The sequence below is a fragment of the Chinchilla lanigera genome, unplaced genomic scaffold (assembly GCF_000276665.1).
Source record: "Chinchilla lanigera isolate Chin_1 unplaced genomic scaffold, ChiLan1.0 scaffold00010, whole genome shotgun sequence".
Taxonomy (NCBI): Eukaryota; Metazoa; Chordata; class Mammalia; order Rodentia; family Chinchillidae; genus Chinchilla; species Chinchilla lanigera.
In genome coordinates this window covers 4,318,969-4,343,627 of record NW_004955411.1, presented here as the reverse complement: position 1 = coordinate 4,343,627, position 24,659 = coordinate 4,318,969, and the positions used below count along the sequence as shown (strand labels likewise).

General features: G+C 52.1%; 1 protein-coding gene across 1 annotated transcript in view; it reads right to left on the bottom strand.

Moving 5' to 3' along the window:
* Thbs2 (thrombospondin 2) overlaps window positions 1-24,659 on the bottom strand; it is a 31,990-nt gene that overhangs the window by 3,417 nt on the left and 3,914 nt on the right. Inside the window, exons 3-21 of the mRNA XM_005377646.2 lie at window positions 23,884-24,440; window positions 22,525-22,609; window positions 19,199-19,395; window positions 17,112-17,252; window positions 16,335-16,431; window positions 14,289-14,459; window positions 13,909-14,085; window positions 12,954-13,127; window positions 11,653-11,780; window positions 11,422-11,574; window positions 10,371-10,589; window positions 8,916-9,023; window positions 7,816-7,975; window positions 6,885-7,003; window positions 6,061-6,295; window positions 4,587-4,814; window positions 3,958-4,229; window positions 3,277-3,374; window positions 1,556-1,695 (exon numbers count right to left, since the gene is read on the bottom strand). Coding sequence (XP_005377703.1) covers window positions 1,556-1,695; window positions 3,277-3,374; window positions 3,958-4,229; window positions 4,587-4,814; window positions 6,061-6,295; window positions 6,885-7,003; window positions 7,816-7,975; window positions 8,916-9,023; window positions 10,371-10,589; window positions 11,422-11,574; window positions 11,653-11,780; window positions 12,954-13,127; window positions 13,909-14,085; window positions 14,289-14,459; window positions 16,335-16,431; window positions 17,112-17,252; window positions 19,199-19,395; window positions 22,525-22,609; window positions 23,884-24,440 — 3,459 coding nt within the window. The remainder of the gene's footprint in view (window positions 1-1,555; window positions 1,696-3,276; window positions 3,375-3,957; window positions 4,230-4,586; window positions 4,815-6,060; window positions 6,296-6,884; window positions 7,004-7,815; window positions 7,976-8,915; window positions 9,024-10,370; window positions 10,590-11,421; window positions 11,575-11,652; window positions 11,781-12,953; window positions 13,128-13,908; window positions 14,086-14,288; window positions 14,460-16,334; window positions 16,432-17,111; window positions 17,253-19,198; window positions 19,396-22,524; window positions 22,610-23,883; window positions 24,441-24,659) is intronic.

The following is a 24,659-nucleotide window of genomic DNA, read 5'->3' as shown; positions in this document are numbered from 1 at the left end:
CTCAGAAAAAAGTGTAAATAGCCAATAAACACATAAGAAGATGCTCAACACCTCTGGCCATTAGAGAAATGCAATGCTATGATTCCATCTTACTCCAGAAACAATGGCCATCAAGAAGTCAGAGAACAACAGATGCTGGAGAGGCTGTAGTGAAAAAGGAGACACTCCCATGCTGTTGGCGGGAATGTAAACTAGTACAACCACTATGGAAATCAGTAAGCAAACTTCTCAAAGAACTAAAATTAGAAATTCCATACGATCCAGCTCTTCTTGTTCTAGGAATCTTCCCCCAAAGAGCTTAAGATAGCATAGTACAGCGATATATGCATGCCAATATTTATACAGCACAAGTCATAAAAGATAAATCCTGGAAGCAGCCTGTATGTCCATCAACAGACAAATGGATAAAAACAATGTGCTATCTGTATATAATGGAATACTACTCAGCTATAAAGAAGGGTACATTCTAGGCATTTGTGGGACAATGGATGCATCTGGAAAATATAATGTTGAGGGAAAGAAATCAGACATACAAGCTTAAGTAATAGATGGTATCTCTTGTATGAGTGAGACGAAGTACAAACAAAGAGCATGATACACAGTGAATGACTGAGAACAGAAGGACAGATCACCTACAAATGCAAAAGGACCCATGAAGAGGGGAGTGGGGAGGGTATGAACAGAACTCAGCTGTGCCGTGTCCGGGAGCCTAATGACTTCAAGGAATGAAAACACTGTACGTCATGGAAATGAAATAAGATTAAGAAGAAGGAGGAGGAAAATGGGGAAAGAGGATTTAGAGGCAGAGGGAGGGAGGTACCACAGGTAGGAAGGGGAAGGGGTGAAAAAAAGAAACAAGCTGTGTTCTGTGCCTGTACCTGTGCCCCAAGATGAAGGCAAACTACTTCATGTGCTGCAAACGTTCACTAATTCAGAAAGGAGGGGAAAGACGACCAGGTGGAGTAAAGCCCAAAGTAGATGAACATACTAACAGGAATTAGAGCCCGCTGAATCTGGCGGAAGACCACCATCAGCAGTTTATTCGCTGTTTCTGGTCTATTCCATCTCTTACCTTGGCTTTCTTTATCTCTCCTCAATTTCAGGTTCACTTGAAACTAAGATCTCTAAACTCTGGAGAAAGCCTGACAGAGCAATCCAACTTATTTGCTTTTCCTGTTTTCCCTTAAGTCTGTCACAACACTGAAAATCACTTGAAGACTTAGTTTAGTATCCAAAAGCAGCATTACATTTCACCACTCCCAGCTTCATCAAATTGGAGGCTCAAATTGCAGTGTGATTTAGAAATAATGGTCTGCTGTAATCTTTTTAGACCACTAGCAAAGGTCTCGTAGAAATAAAACTTTCAAAAAATAACAAAGAAAGTGTTTGTTCTTCCAGGAACAGTCAGTTTCAATTTAAAACAATAAGGAAACTAACAAAATAAAACCTGGAATGCCCAAACACAACCTCTAGGAAGACGCATGCGGGTCTACCTGAGTTCCCTGGCCAGTTCCCTGGGGGGTGACCTGCACGGCAAGCTCCTTCCACCACTCACCTCTGCACTCGTACTTGAGATCCGAGAAGTAGACCATTTCTTGAGAGAAGACGAACAGACCCAGCCGCCCGCCCGCGTAGGTTTGGTCGTAGATTGGTCCTGAGTCGGCCATGACCTGTTTTCCCTCATGCACTAAGACTCTGAAAACACGGGGATGGGGAGAGAGAGCCTGAATCTGTGAAGCACGTTAACCAGGGCTGCAGGTTATGCAGGATGCCAAGCTGACCAAGAGGGATCTGGAATTTTCTTCCCGGTGCTGGGATGGAACCCGGGGCTTCACACATGTTAAGCAAGCACTCTGTCGCCAAGTCACACTTCCAGCCCAACACAGAGGGATCTGAACGGCACCCCCTACTCAGGTTCCCTGAGGCCCAGCCAGAGGCCTTGCACAGCACCCGCCTGAGGGGCTCCTTCCTTCCCCCAACCCCTGCCGCTCTGTGCTTGGGGTGTACGGACAACCACTGATGCTGCTTGCAGCAGTCTCTGCCTTTAGGAGCCCAGGAAGCGGGTGGACAGATAGTGAGGGGCATTTTTGGTGGCCTCTGGGACAGGCTCCCTCCCTTTTCCGGCATGCAAGTCCTCTCCACAAGGAAAGCTTTGAGAAGACAGTTCACCCTCCTGGCCTGCTCAGCTGAAGTGGGAACACTCCACAGGAGGATGGAGGGGGAATGGACTTCATGAGTGAACAGATGAGGCCTGTCCAAGGGATGTCACACCTGCAACTCACTCACACTATGTCTACAAGAACCCCACATTCTTGGCATCTGTAATGAAGCCAAGAGAAGCTGAGTAAAGTGTTTGCTTAGTGCATGCAAAGCCCTGGGTTCAATCCCAAGAACTATAGACACACACACACACACACACACACACACACACACACACACACACAGGGAAAGATAAAGGGAGAGAGAGAGGTAGAGGGAGAGGGAGAGAGGGAAGGAATCCAACAGTGCAATGGAATCCTTTCTTTTTTTGGTACCAGGAGTCGAACTCATGACCTCACACTTGCCAGGCAGGCAGTGTGCCACTGAGCTACATCCCTGGCCCTGCAACTGAATCTTACTAACTTTTTGAAGGATGGAAGGGGAGGGGAGAGAAGGGAAGAGAAGAGACTTTAAATTGCTTAAATTTTGTTTTAATCAAAGCCTATTACAAATGCTATTAGGCCAAGGCCACAATCCTGTTGGCCGATATTTGTGATAGTTTTATTCACATATATGACTTCAAACCCAGCCACACGTACATCAGGAACAGCCAGGTTTGAGTGCAGGAGGATTTTGCAAAGATGCAGTAACCCCTGTGGCCTCCTCCCAAACTGCCGGGGAGATCCTTAGGCGGAGAGCTGCCCACCACCTCCATGTTCTCTTAATGAGACAATTGTTCTTTCTCCTTCCCAGAAGTTTTTACTTTTTAATTAAGTCATTCATAGTAGAGACACAAGATAGAAAAGGGAAGGCGAAGAAAGCCAGGTGTGGTGGCACCCTCCTGTAATCCCAGCACTCGAGAGGTTGAGGCAGGAGGATTGCCACAAGTTCAAGGTTAGGCTGGGCTATGTAGGTAATTCAGAGGCAGCCTGAACTATACAGCAAGACCCTGTCTCAGAAAAAACAAACAAACCAAAAAGAATCCAGAGAAGAACATCAAAGTCAGAAGTGGTCAATTAAAGCTCCAATGGGGAGCCACTACTGGTACAAATATAGCTGGCATTAAACTGCCCTTACCTCATGTACCCTGTCTTGGGCCTGTGGGTCAGGTGCCACCTGTAGGCAGTGTAGTCCTTCCAGCCAATGTTTTTGGGGTCATGCCATAATGTCCTCACCTGGGGAAAAGGTACCACCCTGGAGTCACTTTAGCCCATGAGTGTCACCATGCCTCACACACGAGGCAGAAACTGACCATGACTCTGCAATGTCACCCTGCATTCAGCTCCCTGGCCCTCCAACACACGCTCGCATGGACACAGTCTGTACCTCTCACACTATTCTCCGAACCTGTCACAGCACTATGTGACTTGTCATCGTGACCTTGTCACACGGCCATTGAAGTGCATGGTGGGTGCAACTGTGGTTCAGCTCTCTCAGACAGCCTTGGCCAGACATCTGGTCCAAAATCAAGGCCCCCAGCTCCCTCTATCCATGACCATGGTCAAAGCTTCAACTTTTGAGACCCAGCTCTCCTTGTCACTAGAGCAGAGTAGAAATATGCATAATCTGCAGGACATATTTCCCAATAGTGTTCATCAAATCACAAGGCATGCTGCCTCTAACAAAGTAGGTGGTCCATAATGATAACTTAAATGATGGCTGCCCAAGTTAGAGCCACTGGGCACAGAGGAAGACTCTCTTTGGGCTGAGCTGAGGCTGCAGAGTAGCATCCAGGGGTGTGGCAGCTACCAGCCTCACCTGTCCCTCCGTGTTCCCCGTGTGCCACAGCGCATTCCGCAGGTGCTCGCCGGTGCCCGTCGTGGAGTTGACCACCTTGAGCGACACGCCTGAGTAGCCGTAAGCCCTGCTGGGCTGGTCCTCCCAGTAAGTCTGGGTCACCTGCTTCCACATCACCACATAGAATCGGCTGCTGGACTGGTAGCCAAAGACAAAGCCTGCGTAGTCATCATCCCTGTCCGTGTTCACGTAGAATGTGCCACTGAAGTCCACAGACCCAAACTCGTCAAAACCTGGATGTAAGGGACAAGTGGTCACAATATCAGCAGGACACCAAGGGGACCCAGGCTGGCTCCCCTGACCATGGGACAGTGGTCTCCTCTCCCACCTAACCCAGGTTCTTTACTGAGGGAGGGATGGAATTTAAAGGATTTTAGACCCAACTTAGAGAGTTACACTGTGTGACCTACTACTGAGTAGCCCAAGTCCATGCAATGGAATAGCCACCCCAATGCGACACGTCAGAGGCAGGCATAGGCTTCCCCAACTTCACATATAAGGGAGGATGAAGGGCTACAAAGGCCCATTTGCACGGTCCCACAGGCCTCTGTGGACACTGAGGGTTATCTCTTGGGATCTCGCAAGCTCACCTACAGCGATGCCAGGATCCGAGTTTGCTGTCTGAACCAGCTCCTTGCCTTGGTGACGGATAACCCAGTTAGGGTCGATTTGAGTGGTCCCCTTGGGGTCCAAGGGTACCATTTGGAAGTTCCTGAAGTCAGTCTCACTGATGGCATTGTTTTCAGGGCACACATCATCGATATCTGGGACATTGTCATTATCGAAGTCATCTTTACAAATATCACCACGCCCATCACCTATTTTCAAAGAACAAACAAAAGCCAGGAGACAAAGCAGGTGTCTTATCATTTGCTGCCATACTCTGAGCCCAGAGAGTGCTTGGTCTCTGAAACCTGTGCTAAGGCCTGGCACTGACATATAGACGGACGCTGTTGTCTCCAAGGCATCCATTGCGAGTGCTCTGAGCAGTCTTCGCCTGCCATGCCATCCCATGTCTGCTCATGTCAATCGCCCAGTCAGGATCACACAGTGAAGCCCTCAGGGACCGCCATTCCCCTCATCCTGAGCTCAGACCAGAGAGGAGACCTGTCACGCAGTGTCCAGCAGAACTCTTGGGTGCTTTTGTCACCTTTCACACCCCCACCCCCTTTTAGTCTATTTAGCATTTAGAAGTCTTACTCTGAACCCACCCTTGAGAGAGGAATTCAGATTTCCTCTGCTAGGAGTCTTCTGGTTGGATCCTCATCAGGGCCATGGCTGAATAGGCCACATGTCACTGGTTTGAAGAGGGTGGACTGTGGGACCACTTGGACCCTTTCTCTGGGTGCCATATAGCCAGAGGTGGTCAATCTGCCCCTGCACATCCACTTATTCCACAGGAAAGAAAAGACACCAAATCTAACTTTGAGTGTGACATCCTGACTACTTTTTCACACTGATTTCCTTCTGCTCAGTATCACATTTCCCATAGTGTGCGGAGGTGCATGACCACATACAAGGACTTTGGGGAAACACTGAGACCCTCTCTTTGCAAACCTGCTCCTCTGCTCTTCTGCCTGGCCCAGCTTGGCATTTTACTGTCAGCTCTCGGTGAGACTCCTCGTGCTTCTGAGTCTGGCTGGCTCAGCACCCAGGACTCCTGATCCTCATCCACTGAGGGGCCTGGACAGCAAACTGCTCTACCAAACGTCCACACATGGCCCCCACTGCCACAGAAGTGCTCCTCACTGCTCAGAGATGGATATGCAGGGAGTACAAACACCACTTATTCACAGGGGTCTTTCTCCTTAGACTCACACTCCCCGCATCCGTGTTCTCCTCCCCTAAAGCCCTTCCTGCCCCTCTCTAGCCTCTGACACCTGTATTTTCTAAGAGACTGCCAAAATTCTGAAAATGGTATAGATGCTGGATTTTTCTTCATCCCAGCATGCAGAAAGACACCACATGACACCTAGTGCCAGGTGAATAACACACAGTCTGAGGGGTTGGGCAGCTTGTGTACCCAGGATCCTTGCAGGGCTGGAGTGGAGGGAGGGCACCCACCATCCGAGTCCTCCTGGGCAGGGTTGAACACCAACCGGCAGTTGTCCCTGTCATCCGGGATCCCATCATTGTCGTCATCGGGGTCACAGGCATCACCCTTGCCGTCATTGTCATGGTCAGCCTGGTTGGAGTTGGAAATGTAGGGGCAGTTGTCTTGGTTGTTCTGGTGGCCATCATCATCTATGTCTTCATTGTTGTCGCACTGGTCTCCCACAAGGTCGTTGTCCAGGTCCGTCTGCGACAGAGCCAAAGGGAAGACAGGTAAGCCCCTCCCTAAGGATGTGCTACGCAGCCAGGCCAACCGCCTCCCACATCCTCAGAGAAGAAGCCACTGGGCCAAGCTCACTCTGCTGCCCACACCAGCACTGGGCCAGGCTCCAGGCGCTGGCTTGGATCTTCCCAGCCTGTGCTACCTCCCAGCAGGATGCACCTCACTTAAGGGAGAGCTTGGAAAGAGTGAATAGCACACAGGACAGTCTCTTGACATAGCTGCCAGGAGGCCTCCCAGGGACCCTTTGGGAGGTTTGCTCTCCCTGTCTCTTCCATTACAGACCTGGGGGGTGAGGCAAGCACCTGTGCTCACATCAGGGCAGAACAGAGAGTGGTACGCAGACCCAGCCTCCTCACACATCAAGAGGCAACCTGGCCTGTGGCCACTGAGGTGCCAGAATTGTGCTGAGAATTGAGATGAGGAAATGTTTCCAGCTGAGATTACTGAAAAGCTATGATGCCTTGGCCAAGCTTATGGGAATCACAAAGGCGCATCTTCGCATAGCTGCTGAGGACTTGGGCCAGGCCCCGTGTGCTCTCAAGTGCCCCATCACCTGATCAGGATTGTGCATCAGAGGGCAGTTGTCACAGTGATCACCCACACCATCGCCATCCGTGTCTCTCTGGTCAGTATTATAGACGTAGGGACAGTTGTCTCTTTCATTGAAGACGTCTGTTGGCATTCAAAGATAGCAACAAAAGGCTGGGTTTAGGAAAGGGTTGTTGCGTTTCCTACGGTGTCAGACGACATACAGCCAAAATTTTACTTAATAATAATAAAAGTGACTATGTCAGAATGTGAAGATGATTAGATTTGTGCACAAGGAGACAGGTGAGGGCAGGAGCAGCTGCTGCCCATGCAGGGCTTGCCAGGTCCCTGAACTCCTGGGGAAAGAGTGGCCTGGGGTGGGAGTGGAAGGGCTTCAGACATTAGGGCTCCATCCTTGAGGCCAGCGGGTCTTGGGTAGTATCAACCTGCAGCAGTGGCAGAGGTCACGTGGCACATCTGCACATTCCACTGAGGGAGGAGCTTGCGACAACACAAAAAAGGAACCGATCTAGAAATATCCCAGGTCCCAGAAAGGTCCTCTGAGATCTTTCTTGGGGCAATTTGACCAGGCAAAGGCTCAATGCTTTTGGGGTTCTGGGTAGAAGATGCATCCCAAAAGATGCCATGAATGGTACAGTATGAGAGGCCTCTAGGCTGCATCTGGAGAGGAGACCCAGGCCAGTGGTCTCTGTGCCAACCACATTGCTTCGGGAGCCATTTTCCTGCCTGTTGGAAGTTAGATGAAGAGCCTTCCCCAAACTCAGAATAGAACGCAGCCCTCAAGAATACACCCATGAGGTTGGGTTCAGGAACCCCCAGATGCCAAGCTCTGAATAATGGGAGCCCAGTCGGTGAGCACTCAGGAGCTGCAGCCCCCTTGGACTTCTGTCCACAGTGAGTTGCATCGTCAGACACAGCCCTGGCGGGCCACTGACCATCGCCATCGATGTCCACAGAGCAGGCGTCGCCCTCCCCATTGCTGTCCGTGTCAATCTGAGCAGGGTTGTGCACGTAAGGGCAGTTGTCACAGCGGTCCCCAACTTCGTCCTTGTCATAATCAGACTGCCGGGGGTTGAACAGCAGCTGGCAGTTGTCCTAAAGACACAAGAAATGACTTAAGAAAGGGCATGGCAATGTTTGTCAAGTCACACAAAAAGGATTAGAATTTACAAGTTAGGTACTCAAAATAGATCAGTATGTCAGCATTGAGACAAAGAAAACAAAAGCCATCCGCCCTCACCAACATCCTCTTTCTGAACCCTCCATGATTTTGTAATTATTTACACCCCTGTTCTCTGCTCAGCATCCTGAGGTTTCCTGTAACAACACTGGGCTGATATTCCCTCTGCTTCACAGTGGAGTCAGGTGAATGGGTGAATGCATGGATGAATGGATGAAGGCCAGGTGTTTGCATGCCCTGACCAAAATCAAGGTGGTCCACCCTTTCCAGCATCACACTGCATGCCAAGGTGTGAAATCGTCTATATGTGACAGTTGAGGCCAAGGGGAGCCCCAACTCCTGACACCTCCACATAAGCAAGGGACATAAATGTGCCCTTTCTGAACAATTAAAAGTAAGCCAAACTTAGCACATTTTCTGTAAAGCACCCTAAGGGGTCCATGCTCCAGCTGATTTGCTACTGTGACTGACATACTGTCTCTGTTCCTGATTTGGGAATCACTTGTGCACAAAAACACATTGAGATAATAGCATCACAAGGACTACTCAGTGCAGAGCACTAATCTCAGCTGGGCATGGTGGATTACATCTGTCATGCAAGCACTTTGGGGGGCTGTAGCAGCAGGACCCAAAGTCCTAACCCAACCTGGACAACTTAGTGACTTAACAAGACCCTGTCACAAAATAGGAAAATAGAGAAAGGCTGGGGACGTAGCTTGGTGGGGAGGCCCTGGGTTCAATCTCTAGTAATGCAGGAAAAAGGAAGAGAGAGGGGGGCGAGGGAAGAGCAGAGCTCCATTTCCCCGGGCCTCTGCCCCGAGCCCAGAGCAGCTGTCGCGAGCCACCCCGCCTTACCTTCTCATCGCTCACACCATCATTGTCGTCATCCTCATCACAGGCATCACCAATTCCATCCTTGTCAAAATCTTCCTGTCCAGAATTGGGGAGTTGGGGGCAGTTGTCCTGTAATTACAGAAGGCGCAACAATCATGGAAACATTCAGAAAAGCCCCTTCTTCCCACATAAAGGTAAAACAAAACAAAGTGCGGTGTGGCAAATGTGCAAGTGGGACATCTGTCCTTAACAGGAAGCAGGGAAATAGGCCCATGCCACTGGGCCAGGCCTGTCTTTTCTCTCCAGGTCCTGCCCTAGGATTCCTGTCACCAGTGCCAGCAAGGTGAGACAAAGCCAGTGTCTGAGCCCAGGTCCAAGGACTGCAGAGACAGGAGGATGAGCCAGTCACTGCCTGGAAGCAGAGGAGCCGTACAGAAGCTCCAGCATCTCCTCCAGAACCAGAGTCGGACTTCGGGCTTTTTCTTGCACCAGCCAGTGAGTTTTCAAGAAAGAAGTCCTTGTGGGTGTGTGTGACCTGTTTGGAGACTGAGACTCAAAAGTTGAAACCACCTTGTGCTTCACAGAAAGCAGACAGGTGGCACAGGAAGTGGGAAGCCACCTGCTGTGGCCCCGCTGCATGGCTCCCGAGCCAAGTGCAAGGACCCACAGTGCGAAGGTACATTAAACTTGCCCTTTGCTTGATGCTGAACCCATGTGCATTCAGAATGTGAACATTAAGATACACCTGGTCCCCTACATCCTGGCCACGAGCAGGGAGAAAGACTGCTTGTAGTGAGGGGCCTGCAGTGCAGAAGATAAAGGAGAGGCCCCTCAGGCAAGGTGCCTGCAGGATGAGAAACAACGTCAGAGTAGTCCAACCCATATGGTCTTCATCCCATGATTGGGGGAAATCTGTGACTCCAACATACTATTGTCTAAAATAGGGAACACATGTGGGGCACAGGAGGACACTAGACAATTGGAGTTTCCCATTGTTTAAAACAACGCACTCTTCCATGTGGGCTCTAATCTCTTGCCATGGTGTGGAACTGGAATGTCCCCCTATCTTGGTCCCAGCCTCTGGCACCACAGGGAGAGGAACATCCCTAAGCAGGTGAGCCTAGAGTAAGGAAGTAAAGTCACTACGGGTGCTCTTGGAGAGGACACTGGCACTCAGCCCTTCCCTTTCTCTCTCCCTGCTTCCTGGCTGCCATGAGATGAGAAGCCTCCTCTGCTTCATGGTCCCACCATGCTGTGCTACCTCACCATAGGCCCAGTGGAGCCAAGAGACCATGAACTGAACCCTCTGACCATGAACCAAAGTTAATCGCTGCTTTGCTAACTTGGTTATCTTGGGTATTTTAGCACAGTGATAAAATCTGACCCTCCTGACTGAGTACTCTCCACAGTAGGAGGAGGTCAAGTCTGGGGACCATGCTGGCACAGATCTGAATTCCCCTGGGTCTCAGGCCTCACCTTGATGCAGTGGTAGGAAGCATTGGTGGCACACACCAGGTTGCTGTTGGGCCAGCCGTCCAGGTCCGAGTCCTCCCCACAGATGAGTCCATCACCTGCATAGCCTGTCTGGCACTCACACTTGTACATTGGGTCACTGAAGTGGCCCAGGTAGATGCACTCTGCATTCCGGTGGCAGTTGTGAGTCTTGTCCTTGCAAGGGTTCTCAGGCTCACACACCTGAAAACCCGAGACAACATGGGTTATGGACCGGGCCACGTAGGATGGACAGAGACAAGGTGCTGGGGCAACCTCAGAAGTGCAGGAGAGAGTGTAGTCAGGTGCAAGTCCAGAAGCTGAGAATTCTATTCCTTTGGAAAGTGGCCCTGAGGCAGTTGGCTGTGGTTCCTGAGCTGTAGGAACCATTTCTGAGCAGCCGATAGGTTAGCATGTGGTTCTGCTTGCTATAGTTTGAACATGTCTCCACAAAGCATGTGTGGAAATGTATTCCCCAAGGCAACTGTGAAGGGAGGTAGGGACCAAGTGACAGTGTCAGGTCCCAAGGGTCCCACCCTGTTGAAGGAGTCATGCTGATTGTGCAAGGCCTGTGACTGAGAGCTCAGTCTTGACCTTTCATGCACTCTCTGCTCTCTGTCTCCTGTCTGGGCAACGCAACATGGGAGGGGGCTGCTTACTAGATCACTCCACCCCCAGGTAGGACTTCCAGCCTCCAGAACTGTAGAAATAAGTGACTGTTCTTCATAAATTACCTATAAATTGCTATAGCAACACAAAAATAAATAAAAACCTTATTGACATAGAGGAGAAAATTGTTACACCAATGCTTACATATTCCTGCTTGAAAACTCAGATCTGAATTTCCCTGGGGACATCAGGGGCTCAGCTGGGTGGGGTTCAGGCAGCCTGGCTTTGGGAGAGGTAGGTGCCTCCCAAGATCTCCCAGTAGTGCTACTATCCTTCTTCTTCCCTGTCCCACCTCCACTTCTCTGTACTCAATTCACCTTTTTCTCCTAGCCTGTGCCAATATGCAGGAAAGACCAGCCTAGCTCACCTGCTTTTCTGTCCTGGCGGCCTCCAGGCCCACTGCAAAGGGCTGGGTGCCCTTGTAGCGTGGCGGGCAGGGCAGGCAGTGGAAGCCGGGCTGAGTGTTGACGCAGCGGGAAACTTTGTTGGTAGAGAAGCAGATGTCCACAACCACAGAACACTACGGGGACAGGCAGACATGAGCCACAGCCCTCTGATCCCCACAGGGTGCCCCGCTGCCCACAAATGGGGCACTCACCTCATCCAAGTCTTCACAGTGAGTCCCATTTCCCAGGAACCCCACTGGGCAGGAGCCACAGGACCAGGATCCGTCTGGGAAGCTGTTGCATGCGGCCCCAGGGAAGCAGGGGTTGGACAAGCACCCATCTGTGGGAGAGGCCAGCACAGCTGAGGTCAGGATGCAGGTGGCATCTGCCCGGCTCAGCTCAAAGCACTGTGAAAGGAAGCTCATCCCTGCATCTGTCACCTGCCCTGTGCTGCGAGGTGGCTGGACCGTGGAAACCTGATAAATACCCAAGGATTAGGCCACTGATGAGTTTGTAGCAGTCTCACTGTTAGGAGAGATCTGGTCAAAAGCAGGGGGCCACGGGTGCCCCTCCCTTACTCTCTCTCCACCTGCCACTACCATGTCAGGAGCTGTTTCTCCTCTGTGATGCCCTTCTGCCACGATGCATTGCCTTGGAGCCAGGTGACTACAGACTCACAAACTGTAAGCCAAATAAACCTTTCTTCCTTACAGTTGTGGAGTTGGATGTTGTGTTTCAGAGGTGAGAAAGTAACAGAGACAGCAATTTAGCAACTTAGACACTGTCTCAAAATTAAAAGAGTCAAAAAGGACTGAGGATGTAACTCAGTGCAAAGGGCTTGGTTCGATTCCCAGAACCAAAAAATAAAAACCAAAAATGGGGACATGTGCACAGTGGATCTTTGTCTGTTCAGTGTCCATGCTACATTGCATGCTTTCTACTTTCACATAAACATTTGGAAGGAGCAGAACACAGAAGCCAAAAGTCTTCTTTATGGGTGCAAATGTATTTTTCTTCTCTGTTTCCAAGTGTTTCCCACAAATGCTTACACTGTGTGTGACCATTAACCCTGACATGTCAACTCCAGTAGACTGGGAAATGCTGAGCACATTAGTAGAGCATGCTCCTGTGTCTCTGTGGGTCATGGTTGTGTGGCCATGGGAACTCTGTCTCCCTCTCTTCTCCGGCACTGTTCCCCAGCTCTGCTTTGCACCACCGTGAGCTAATCAGCTTTCCTCTCCTCTGTCCTTCCACTGTGATGTTCCTGCCCTGGAACCAGCTGACCATGGACTAAATCTCCTGAAACCCTGAGCCAAATTAACCTTTCCTTCTTCACATTGCAGGTGTCAGGTGCTGTGTCTCAGTGAAGGGAAAGCTGACTAATACATCATACATCCAAATAAAAGCCAGTGGTTTCCTCAGACGCATGGCTGGCTGACACATCTACTCAGTGTGGACAGCTCCTCAGACACCCTGCGCCTCTGGGTGTGCCCCTCATACCCTATGCACCCACCTACGGGACAGCTCCGCCTGTTGCACATGTGGTACTCCTTCACATCCCCCACGCAGTCCTTGCCCCCGTGCTGAGGCTCAGGGTTGTTGCAGACCCGCGTGCGCTCCCGGATTCCTCCACCACAGGTGACTGTGCAGGTCGACCATGGGGACCAGGGGCTCCAGCGGCCATCAACTGCAGGGAGAGTCAGGAAAAGGGCTCAGGTGACGAGAGGGTGCCAGCAAGATCAGCCCTGTGAGGCCAGAGTGCAAGCTGAGCAGTGCGGACTGTTTCCTACAAGGCAGAAGGAATTGCTTTCTTTCTCCTGTAGGCAGTTACAGGTAGAAGGGACTGATGGGGCTGCCAGGTCCTTCCTTGGTCACAATCAGTGAGTGACACAGATGACAGAGTTATCGTGCTTTGCTTTTACACCTGGGTAAAAACTCTCATGACCTTTGTAGCTAGAGGCCCAGGGCTCTTTTCCAAGGTGAAGTCTGAAGTCTTGCTACTGTGTGACATCAAAGCTCACTGTCCATGGCAGCCACACACAGGTGTACAAATGCATCAACCTACGTTAAAGCCATCACACTATCTCAGTGTGCCCCCAGAGACAAGCTTCCTGGACAGGTCCTTGGGCCATGAACCGCATGTGTCCCCTAAACCACAGCTCCACCTTGTCACAGACTCAGGAAAGTCCTTCCGTGGGACTCGGTCTGCATATCCGTTGTTGCCCAGTCTGAGTGTATAGTTCTGGCTTGTACAGGTGACTGGGAACTCCACCGCAAGCTATGCTGAACTCAGACAGACTGGGCCTTTGGGCGTGACCCCATGAATCCTGGGGCCACAGACCCTTGTTGCCTGGAGCTGTGCTGGCCTGCCTGGGCTGGGACTGGTACTGGTGGCCAAGAGCCCTGGCTCCAGGTCACCCAGCTCTGAGCTCTGCCTCCCCCCTCTGTGGGCTAAGGGCAATGCTTACCGGGGCAGGGGGGACCCTCGCAGGTCTTGGTCTCCCGGCCACTGCCTTTGCAGTTCTTGCCCCCCATCTGGGGTACTGGGGAGTTGCAGAGGCGGATGCGCGTGATGTTGCCGACTCCACAGGTCACAGAGCAGGAAGACCAGGGCGACCAGTGGCTCCAACCACCGTTCTGCCGGACTAACAGAAAGAGGTCATGTCTCAGGCTGCCTCTGGGCTACGCAGTGCTTCCTAGCTGGCAACTGGAGGGGAGAGCCCGTCTTCACAGGGACAGAGGGTCTCAGGGCTGAGGTCTCCAGAACCCAGAGGCAACTCTGTCTCTCCAACCAAGGTGGCCAAGGGTCAGGGTTACAGTTAAGGTCAGGCAGGTGGCCGACACTCACTGCGTGTGTCACATTTGCCAAGGCTACAAGCCCGAGTCTGGATGGAGGGCCCGAGGCAGGTGTTGCTGGTGACATCACATGACCGGCCTCTCTGCTGTGTTCCGGAGCCACACGTCACGGAGCACTCGGTCCACTCTGACCATGGAGACCAGCCTTCTTCGCTGTCCACCTCTAAAAAAGGAGGGCAGCACACGGAGTCAGGGCCCCTCATGACGAGCCGGGTTGGAACCAGAACAAGATCAAGGCCTAGGTTCTCTCTGAGGGCGCAGGAGCCTGAGCAATGTGAATGCCCAGCAGAGGACGTGGAGGAGTCGGTGGCCTGGTGAGCAGGCAGACCCAGCAGTCAGAAGGCTCATGGCCTCAGAAGGAAGCTGAGCCCACCACGGAGCCACTGGTGATGAGCTCGCTCTGAGTACCCGGGGGAGATGCTCAAAAGATTAAAAAACAAACAGTTTACAAGACAGCGCTGGGTCATATCTGCAGGATGACTTAACCCTCTGCTTGCAGTTTTACATACGGTAATATTACACTGCAAGTATAGGTTGAAATTAGAGGTCGCATAACTTATTTCCCAATAATTCAAATCAAGAAAAATTCAATTAAAAGGCAGCATTTTGAGGAGAAATTGCACTCTTTAATGAGAGCAAGGGCAGTAGTGTAGGGCAGGAGAGCCTTCCAGTGAACATAAGCACTAAGCCTCGGCATGTACTGGCCAAAGGCTCCAGGAAGCAAGAATGTGGAACAGGAGGGCACAGGAGGACAGTGAGAGAGGCCCTCCTGTTCTGCATTCTTGCTTTCCTCTGGGAGAGCCCTGAATTCCTGTGCCACTGTGGTCTCAGCACCCAAAACACCCGCTTACCTGGCTGGGCCCCCAGACTGTCAATCTTGAGCAGTAGTACGAGAGCAACCCTGACTCTCACCATTGAATTTGAGTTGGTTCTCATCCAACTTGGTTTGTGATCAGAATCGAGGAAAGAGGTAAGCTCATGTATCCTGTGCTGTACGGCCATTGGTCTGACTCTGAATCAGTTCTGGGCACCACGAAGCCCAGTGTGGCTTGCTTCAAGCATGAGACTTACTGGGGAGTTGGGGATAGTTTCTCTGTGCTTTACAGACAGTGACTCTGAACCTCAGAAAGATCACATCTTGTTTGAGATTACGCGGCAGAGCCTGGCTTTTCCCAAACCTGTTTTCTGCATACCCATGGTCAGCCTCCTGAGGACCACGCTCAGTAAGGAGGCCACTGACCCAGGCCCAGAATAGAGTGGGTCCCTTGTCTGAGTCCCTCTTCTGGGTCCCTCAGTCTGAAGCCCTTGGCCAGTCTGAGTCCCTCAGGAGAAGAACTGCACCCCACGGAAGGAGGCGCTGAATGCAGCTGTAAGGCGCACAGGGCAGCATTTCCAAGCCTTGAGCCCTTGACCTCACGGTGTGCGCTACAGCACGAGGACAGAAACAGCACAGGAACGAGTCAGAGACACCGAGTGCAGCCACAGAGTTCTGCTGAGACTCAAGGAACCGACAGCGGGCGGGCCCATGGGTGCAGGCTCTGGGGGAAGACAGTCGGCTCTGAAAAGCGGGAGCAGGGCTCACAGCAAGCTCTGGGGCCAGCTCACTTTCTCTCCGTCTTGTGCCAGGATCCTGACTGCCCGGGGCACAATTCCTCTCTGAACCTCAGCCTCTGCCACTTGGAGCAGGCCTCTATGACTTATTGCTCTGTTTCCATGTGTCTATTTTCCAGGGTTGTTTTGCCCATGTGCACAGGGGTAGTGACTCACTGTCCTCACACACCCCACCTCACTGAGGCCTCTGACTCACGACTCCTGTCTACCTGGGCTGCACCTGGGTCAGAAGTCCCTGTGGATCCCCAGGAGTCCCCTTTCTTATCTGAGCGGGGACAGGCGGGATTGGGTCAGGTGCCTGAACTCCTGACTCAAGCTGCCTCACGGCCCCTGGTCAGCGGACAGTTCAGGCCATTAGAGGTCCCTCTGCTTCTTTACCAGCTACCTCCAAGAGCAGATGGACCTGGGACACAGGTGGCGGGCTTACCGTGAGAGCAGGTAGGACAGCACTGGCCTTCCATGAAGGACGGGTGGGCACACGTCACTGGTGGGCAAGAGATTTGGTGGCAAATGGTTTTGAATTTCTGAAAGTAAAAAAGGGTGCTCACAGAAGACTCATCTAAAAGTAGGAGACACTGGCAACGGGGCTAATGGAAAAGTGTCAGAAGCGTACTCGACCGTTTCAACCCACAGCTGCACAGAAGTTGCAGCACAGATGATAAAATGAGAGATGAACACAGCTCCCCACCTCAACCCCACCAGGTGGTTCTGTTCTCCACCAAAGAACAAGACGACAGTGAAACCTTCCACGTTCTGGCGGGAGAGGAGAAAGAATGCACGATGCAACCTAATGTCTGAATTCCGGGGCTGAGGCCGAGGTGGAAAAAGAGACTGTACCACCGCCAGCATATGCCACAATGCCTCCTGTCACCTTGGGAGTTTCTGTCGAGCATCAGTGCCCCGTGGGAACTGCACAGAAGCAAACAGAACAGAGAAAGGTCTGCAAAGCCAACTCTGGCTGCCCATAGCCACCTGGCGGCGTTGGCCAAGTCTTGGTTTCTTTGTGTGCACAACAAAGAGATTGACTCACATCATATTCCCCGCTTCCTCCACTTCCTGAACATTCCGCTCAACCTTCCTTGTGTGGCTGACACACTCTGCGTGTGTCCCCAGGCAGGTGAGACACGCCATGCTTGGTGCTGCTGAAAGCCATCCTCTGCACTTGGGCTTCCTGCCCCCCAAAAATGGGGTGCTGGGGTCTCACCTTGCAGGTGCACGTGGTGCAACTGTCCACCACCCACGTTTCGTTTTCTGCAAAGAATCGGCCATCTTGCCAGCAGGCTGACATGTTCCTTGTCTTGGGAGGGCCACCAATGAGCTCCCAGAGAAACTGGTTATCACTGGACTGGAAACAGAAGTAACGTTAGGTTCAGGTAAGAACTGAGCATAGTTGGCTGTGATGCTTGTAGGAGAAGGAGCCTATGCCTTCTCAGCTGAGGAGCTCTGAACTCAAGAAAGACAAGCAGCAGGTGACCGTGTGAAGGCACGAGAGCCTGGGGAGGTAGATGGATGCTCAGGCTCTCGGGACCTTCTCTCAGGGTGGGTGACACAGAACGCAGAGCCAAGCAGACGTCTTCACTCTCGTGGGGGCTTCCTGCCCCATTTCCAGTCTTACAAGCTAACATAGATTCCCCGTGCCTTCGCCCCCTCCACACTGAGCACACTGAGCAAGGCTGCTTTTCTGCACAGTGGGCAGACATTGGGAGGGGAGGGGAGGCCACTGTCCACCGCAGCCAGCACCCAATGTGCTGTTGTGACTTCCCTCATCCTTTTATCAGCTGATATGGTATCAAGGGTCACGATCCCTTCAGTCTCAGAAGTTACAGACATGAGGAAAAGGCACTAAGCCTGGGTGCTTTGCTTTGCTCTGTACTCTCCACACATAGCTCTTTCTCCAAGTGGCCATCATAATTTGGGGGTGACTGGACTTGGGTGCTGATGAATGATATGGACCCTTCCTTACACAGTACAAATGCCCAGAAACAGACCCATCCTGGTTTCTTTGTCCACAGATGTCATTGGTCCTTGCCTCCCAGTCAAGGACCCGTCCTATGGCTGGCATCCCCTGAGAGGGAGGGGTGGCAGGTTGTGCACCCCACCCTCAGATCCCACCTCCCAGGTCAGATCTGGACTGGTCTGCATCACGAGGGTTCTACCTGGCCAGGCTGCCCTCTCCCTGGACACCCTGAGGCTGAATGGTAATGCCCAAGCAACCTGTGTGACAAGATAGGCAACCCCTCTGCAGGAAGGGATGCCATTCTGAAGACTGCCATAGGCCTCAGTGCTACTAATTTCTCTCCCAGGAGGCAGAAGACTTGAAAGTGGCTGGAGAGATGGGATCCACCCGTGTCTGCCTCCCATCACTTCCCCCTGCCACATCCCTGGAATAACGTTCCAGAACATGTATTCCCAGCTTGAGGTGCCTCTGGCACCATGGCCTTCACCACAAGCAGGCTTCTGGAGCTCACCGCATCTACCCTCAGAGCAACGGGTGTTGTGCTGATTCCCTTGCATCTGGACTGCATCAGAACAGACATTAGGACCTTCTCCATGCGGGGGCAGAATAGAACGGGCACAACTTCCGGCGGCCCACACACCAACACCTGCTGTCCCTGCAGCAGTCTCCAGGACAGGGAGCATGGTCCCTCCCCACACCCTCCTCCTGCACACTCCTTGCTCACTCCCTTCCCACCTCTTCACCAGCCTCCACTGCTGGTCCTCAGGTACCAGATGCAATCTTCCCTGCAGGGCATGGCAGCTAACGAAGCCCCAGTATTCAACACCCCACTACTCAACATAAGTCCCCATCCACAGCCCGTGGCCTCCCCTTTGCTCTGGTGCACTCTGGAGAGGCACACAGCTGCCCCCTGTAGGGATAGCAGCTCTCTAACCTGTCGCGGGCAGCCCTTAGAAGACATTTCCCTCTACATATGCACCCTTCAACTGGCTGGAAGGATGAACTTCCCCAAGTCAGGAATTTACTTTAGAGAAAGTGCATCCAGGACTTCACACTGACCTACATCCCCCCAAATTTTCTTTTTTTGAGACAGGGTCTCACCAAATCACTAAGTTGCCCAGAGTGGGCTTGAAGTTGCGATCCTCCTGCCTCGCCCCCTCAGGGTAGTGAGATTACAGGTGTGCACCACCATGCATGGCTAACAGTAGATTTTTAAACGTTGTCAACATCTTTCAGGACCAGTGAGTGAGGAGCTGCCCTGAGGACCAGCAGAAGAGAAGCCGCCACGCCCCAGGGATCCCTCCCCGATGCACCGCTCTGCCCGCGGCACGCACCACTTTCCTCAGGTTATCATCGAGCTGGCGCACCAGGACGTGCAGCCCGGACAGCTCGCGGATCATGTTGGCCAGCTCCTCGCAGGAGTGCTCGCACACCTCCGGCCTCTGATCCACTCCGTGACCCACCAGCTCCGTGGTGATGTGAGGGCTCAGGTGCAAGGTCTCCGTATGCTCGCTGATGGCATTGACTTCGGCTAAGGGAAAGCACAGCAAGGTCAGGGCACCGGCCACGGGCGTCTCGGCCAGCCCTAAGTGGTGCTCAGCGTGAGCTGCTGTGTGTGGTCCTGCAGTGGCGGCTGCTGCAGTCTACCCAGGCACAAGGGGACCTGGCAGCTGCTGCCTCCGATTAGGACCCACGCTTAACAGGAAGGGTTTTGTCCCATACCGTAACACTGAACGTGGCATAAAAAGAGTTCACAGCTGAGCAGAGTGCAGCTTACCAATAGAAAACACAGCAGATCAGAGACACGCATACCCACAAGTGCGTGTGCTGGCTCACTCCTCTAGGTCAAACGGGCTCAGGGAACATCCAGTTTTAACCTCTCCAGTCCTTACCCTCATCTCTGAACACACCTGTTCTTCAGCCACATGCCTCATGCACCGTGGAGGACCCCCTGCATGCTGGGGGCTCCCCACACACCCTAAAGGCTCGCACTACACTCTCGCGCCTCCTCATCTACCCTGGAGGCTCCCCTGCACCCCGGCAGCTGCTCTCCACACTCCCCGTATTTGATTTCCCCTAAACCAGCCTGCTTTACTGGGAAGCAGGTGTCCCCACGGCCACACACATTTGCTCCCTGGGCTCCAGCTCCTTTCCCGGCCTTCACGCCTGCAGCTGCTTTTCCAAAAAGGGAGGGTGGAGACTCAGCGTAGTGCAGGCCTGACTGTGGGCATCTGCCTCCATGGCTCCAGAAATGCACAGACCTCCTGGAGCCACGGTTCATGGGGACACGAGGGTAAATCCGGAAGCTTTCATCTCAGTCAAGGCGGAGCCATGAGCTCCAAACAGGGCGGCCTGATCTTGCACAGCCCAGCTCCAGCTTCCTTTCTGGGGTGGTGCTCACCCTTCAGGCATTCCATTGTGGAGTTATTGCACGTATACATTATAATTCTGCCATCTACCCCATTATTGAGTTCTTCTGACTTGGTATAAACTTTTGTTGCAATTCTCAAGCTAAAGTTGGAAGCTACCCTGAAATCATTATGCTATAACACATGTAATCTTATAATCTTGAATGCAGTCCAGCTACATAGATGGTGCATAAATGTACACGTACGTGGTAGAGACATTACACTAATTCTAGGTGGATTTGACTCAGCAAATTGACTTTAATTTTTAAGGACATTTAACTTATTCAGCATATTCACTTTTCATTCTTTTACTAATTAAGCAAAACCAGCACGTATCTTATTTACCACTGTCTCTGCCATAATTGGTTTAGTTGACAATAAAATTTCCCATCTGTTCTACATTTCTCCTGTCTATACCAAGACTTTCCAGTATGAAGTTTTAGTGACTTGGCCCCTTGGCAGAGCAGAGGTACTGTCATTTCTTAGCAAACAGCCAAAGAGATGCTGCTCAGCTTCAACTCGGGACCTGGCTGTCTCTGGAAGAACACGGTTCTTCAAGCGTGACGTAACAGTGCAGGAGCAGGGAAGTCTTTCTGTGAAGATCCGCCAGTGCTGAGTGACCTAACAGTCAGCTGTTACATATTACATACGGATGCCAGGACTTCACACCCTCAGGTCTAGACTTTCTCTTCCTCTCAAAAGAATAGATTTAGATTTCTGTGCAGTCTGATTTTTAAAGCAGGGCTTTATTTGTAAATGTTTGCTTTGCATATGTCCAGGGATTATGGGATGCTAACCTTGGTAGAAAGCATGTGGTTAAAAAGAAGTGAAACGGTATTTATTGACACAAAGGTATAGTAGTGTTTGAATTAACCTGAGGAGGTTAATTCTACCCACTAACAGCCATGGTGGCTAGCTCACCATGCCGCTGGCAGTCTTATCTTCACTAACTCATACTGAGGTCCAGTGCAGGAATTTCTGCAATTCAGAGCTCTGCTAAGGGTACACTCTCTTCACAAAAGCAGCTGAGGTCAGCACCTGCCTTGCAAGTGCAAGGTCCTGATTTGATTCCTGGTACCAAAAAAAAGAAAAAAATGCTTATCAATGTTGGTGCACACCTGTACTCCCAGCACTGGAGAGGCTGAGGCAGGAGGATCGCTGGAAGTTCAAAACCAGCCTGGGCTACAAAATGAGCTCATGGCCAGCTTGAACTGCATAGTGTGACCCTGTCTCAAAAAGACAAAAGAAAAAAAAAAAGGCAGCTCAGGAATGTGCTGGCATATATGTACCCATACACGCATCCTGCCTAGCACCTCACCTGACCAGAGGCGTGATGGTGTGTGGCCTTGTGAGCAGCCTCAGGTGCTCCCAGGCCCAAGGGAAGGGAAACCCAAGAGGGTCTGCAGGGCTTAGCCTCCCGACTCACTGGGATGTGCCCCATTCCAGGTAGATTGCTGGACCGCAGACACAGAGTCCTACACATTCACTCCTTGTATGTGATCCAGTCAAGAGCAGTTTATAGTTTTCCTACCTTAGAACTGAGGGGAAGAAGGGATCTACTGGAAAATGCCACAGTACTGAATCCCACGGTAGGTGCAATACTTCCCAGGAGACCACTGGCCTGAGGTGACCTCCCCCAGGTGAACCGGGAAACTGACGCCCAACTTGGAGCTCAGCTGCCTTATTTGTAAATCAAGGGCAGTGGAAGTGCTTGTTTCATAAAGTCACTCTGAAGGCCATCCATAGACTGTGTTTTAAAGAACCGGGGCACTGATCTCACCAGTTAAATGCCCAAGAAAGCTCTGGAAATGCGACACAAACGGCAGTGAAGACTTGGTGTCCTGTGGGATTATCTGTCCGCTCGCAGTGATCAGGGCAGCACTGATTTTCAGTGTGGCTGAGTCAGCATACGGTGGCTGGACAGGGACAGAAAGTCTGACAAAGACCTGTGATGCCACAGTGTGTGGGTGACCTTCACACACCAGCACCGAACAGGTCACCTGTGTTTATCATGAGACCGCAATGCTAGCCATTTACTTTTCAACTTGCAAAAGGTCTTTTTTAATTATTGAAATCTATTCAAAATGTATCTGTGGACAACTGATCATTTTCAGATGTCACACATCTGCTTCCCTGACAGACAGTAACAGTACCTTCCTCAAATACCACTGCCTGAAAAGCCACTGTGGTGCACACCCAGAACAGAAGCCCGCCGAGCTGGGAGAGGGATGCGCGGCACCCGGCACACGTACCTCCCTGGCCTTGCCGGCAGCCTTTCCTTCGCAGAACGTCTTCTATGGAATTCTCGAACACCAAGTGGATGTTCTGCAGCAAACCCTGTGAGAACACACAAGCAGCAAGCCTCTGATGCAAAGCTAAGTGACACTTTTTAATGGATCGGGAGAGGTTTTCCAACACTATATCGTCTCCTCGAGCTTAGACTTGGAAGTTTGGAAATCTTGTGATCAGTTTTTCTGTATCTGTTGCTTTGGAAACTTGGCTTTTAGACACGTCACAAAAATATAACTTTAATATGAAAAATCTGCTAGCCGTAAGAAAACACTCCGAAGAGGAGAACAGAAGAGGCCCCAGGGGACACCATGAATTAGGTCATCTGGCCATGCGCAGACAGGCATTCCAGGCCGTTTACTGCAGGGGACTGAGGATTGTGGTGTCCTTTCCTGCGGCTGAGACCTCAGAAATGTCTAGGGCCCACTTGGAGACTGGGCTCTAGGTCTGAGGCAGCCCTCCGAAGCATCAGACAGCTGTGGGAGTGCCTCAGCAGCACAAGAGAGGGGTCCACTGAGAAGCCACGAGTCTGAAGGCCTCTCCCTCACAGCACACGTGCCTGTCTGGAGGAAACTGCTATACAGACGGCCCTGGATTTCCAATAGAATCTCATCTGGGTAGACCCACGGTGAATACAAACAGCACAAGCTGAAAGCAGTTAGCACTCCTAACCTGCGGAATGCATGCTGAGGACCAGGGCCCCTGGAACTTGTCCTGGTCCCCTGTGGCCAACAGCTGACCAGGCACTGGTCACGAGATGCTCAGACTATGTATCATTAAACCTTCAGAGATCAAATTTGCAATTCTGAAGCTCGGTGTCTCCTGAAGGTACGTCACCCTCACACCATCAGGGAGAGGGAAACCAAAGCTGCAGGTCCTAAGTGCTCACTGGTATGGGAAGACCCTGCTCCAAACTTCACCGCCGTGGGCGCAGAACTGCTCTCTCCCCAGCCAGCGGCTCCCAGCCTACGAGAGTTTCTAATTAGCTCTCCTCAGTTTTGTTTCCAAGCAAGAACTTAGGAATACGCTCAGTCTCCACGAGACCCCTGGGCTGCCGGAAGCCCATAGCAGACTGACTCCTGGGTCCTCGGCTGACCTCAGCCCTAGCCACTGATCACCAATGCAGGGGGAGGCAACCAAGGCACTGCTTCCCACAGCGTGGGCGGTGTGTGCTGTGAGTGTGAGCGTCTGTGCCTCTGGGTGTCTGATGGGCGTGTACAGGTGTTCACGGGTGTGTGCGTATGTGTGATGGCAAATGGGTGGGTGATTCCGTCTGGTGTTTGTGTGCGTGCCACCCCGCGGCCACCACCCAGAGTACGCACCCTGAAATGACTCTCCCGCGCAGCGCCTTTAGCCACGTACATCCTGCTTCTGTCTGCCTCCAGCTGCTCGTAGAAGGGCTCATCCAGCGAGAAGCTGTCCATGAGGTCGCAGCCCACATACAGGCTGTAGGTCTCACTGGCCACCTGCACGGTGATGTTCTTCCACTGGGAGTCAGCCAGACCCACGTCCTCCAGGGAGACCACATGCGGGGTGCCGTCCACCCAGTAGGTGAGGTCCAGGGTGTCAGCCGGGCCATTGGAGACAATCTCAAACTGCCTCTGGGAGGCACCCGGGCCCTCCAGCGCCAGCAGCGTGCCGCGGGACCTGCGGTCCTGCTTTAGCTGGGCAGTGAGAAAGAAGCCGTCCTTCCGCCGCATGGCCTCGACAACCCGGTCCAGCTCAGCTGCGTTCACCGGGGGGATGTAGTCGAACCGCACAAAACGGTAAGCAGGCCCCCCGGGGTCGGGCCCTCGGAACTGCTTGGCACCGATGGTCTTGCGGTTTATGTTGCTGATGCTGAAAAGGTCAAAAACAGTGTCCTCGTCCTGCTCACCGGCTGCCAAAGGAAGCACAGCAGGAGGGTCACCAGCTGCTAGGGCTCAGGTGACAAAACACAGCTTTCTCAGCATGGAAACTCTGGTTCCCCCAGGATTCTAGCTCTTCCCCCAGGGTGCCGAGGCCACATCTGGTGCAAGTCACCGTTCCCGTGGGGGGGGTGTCAGAGGGTCCTACGGGGGGCCAGCCTCCTCCGGACAGGTGAGGAGCAGTACCAGGG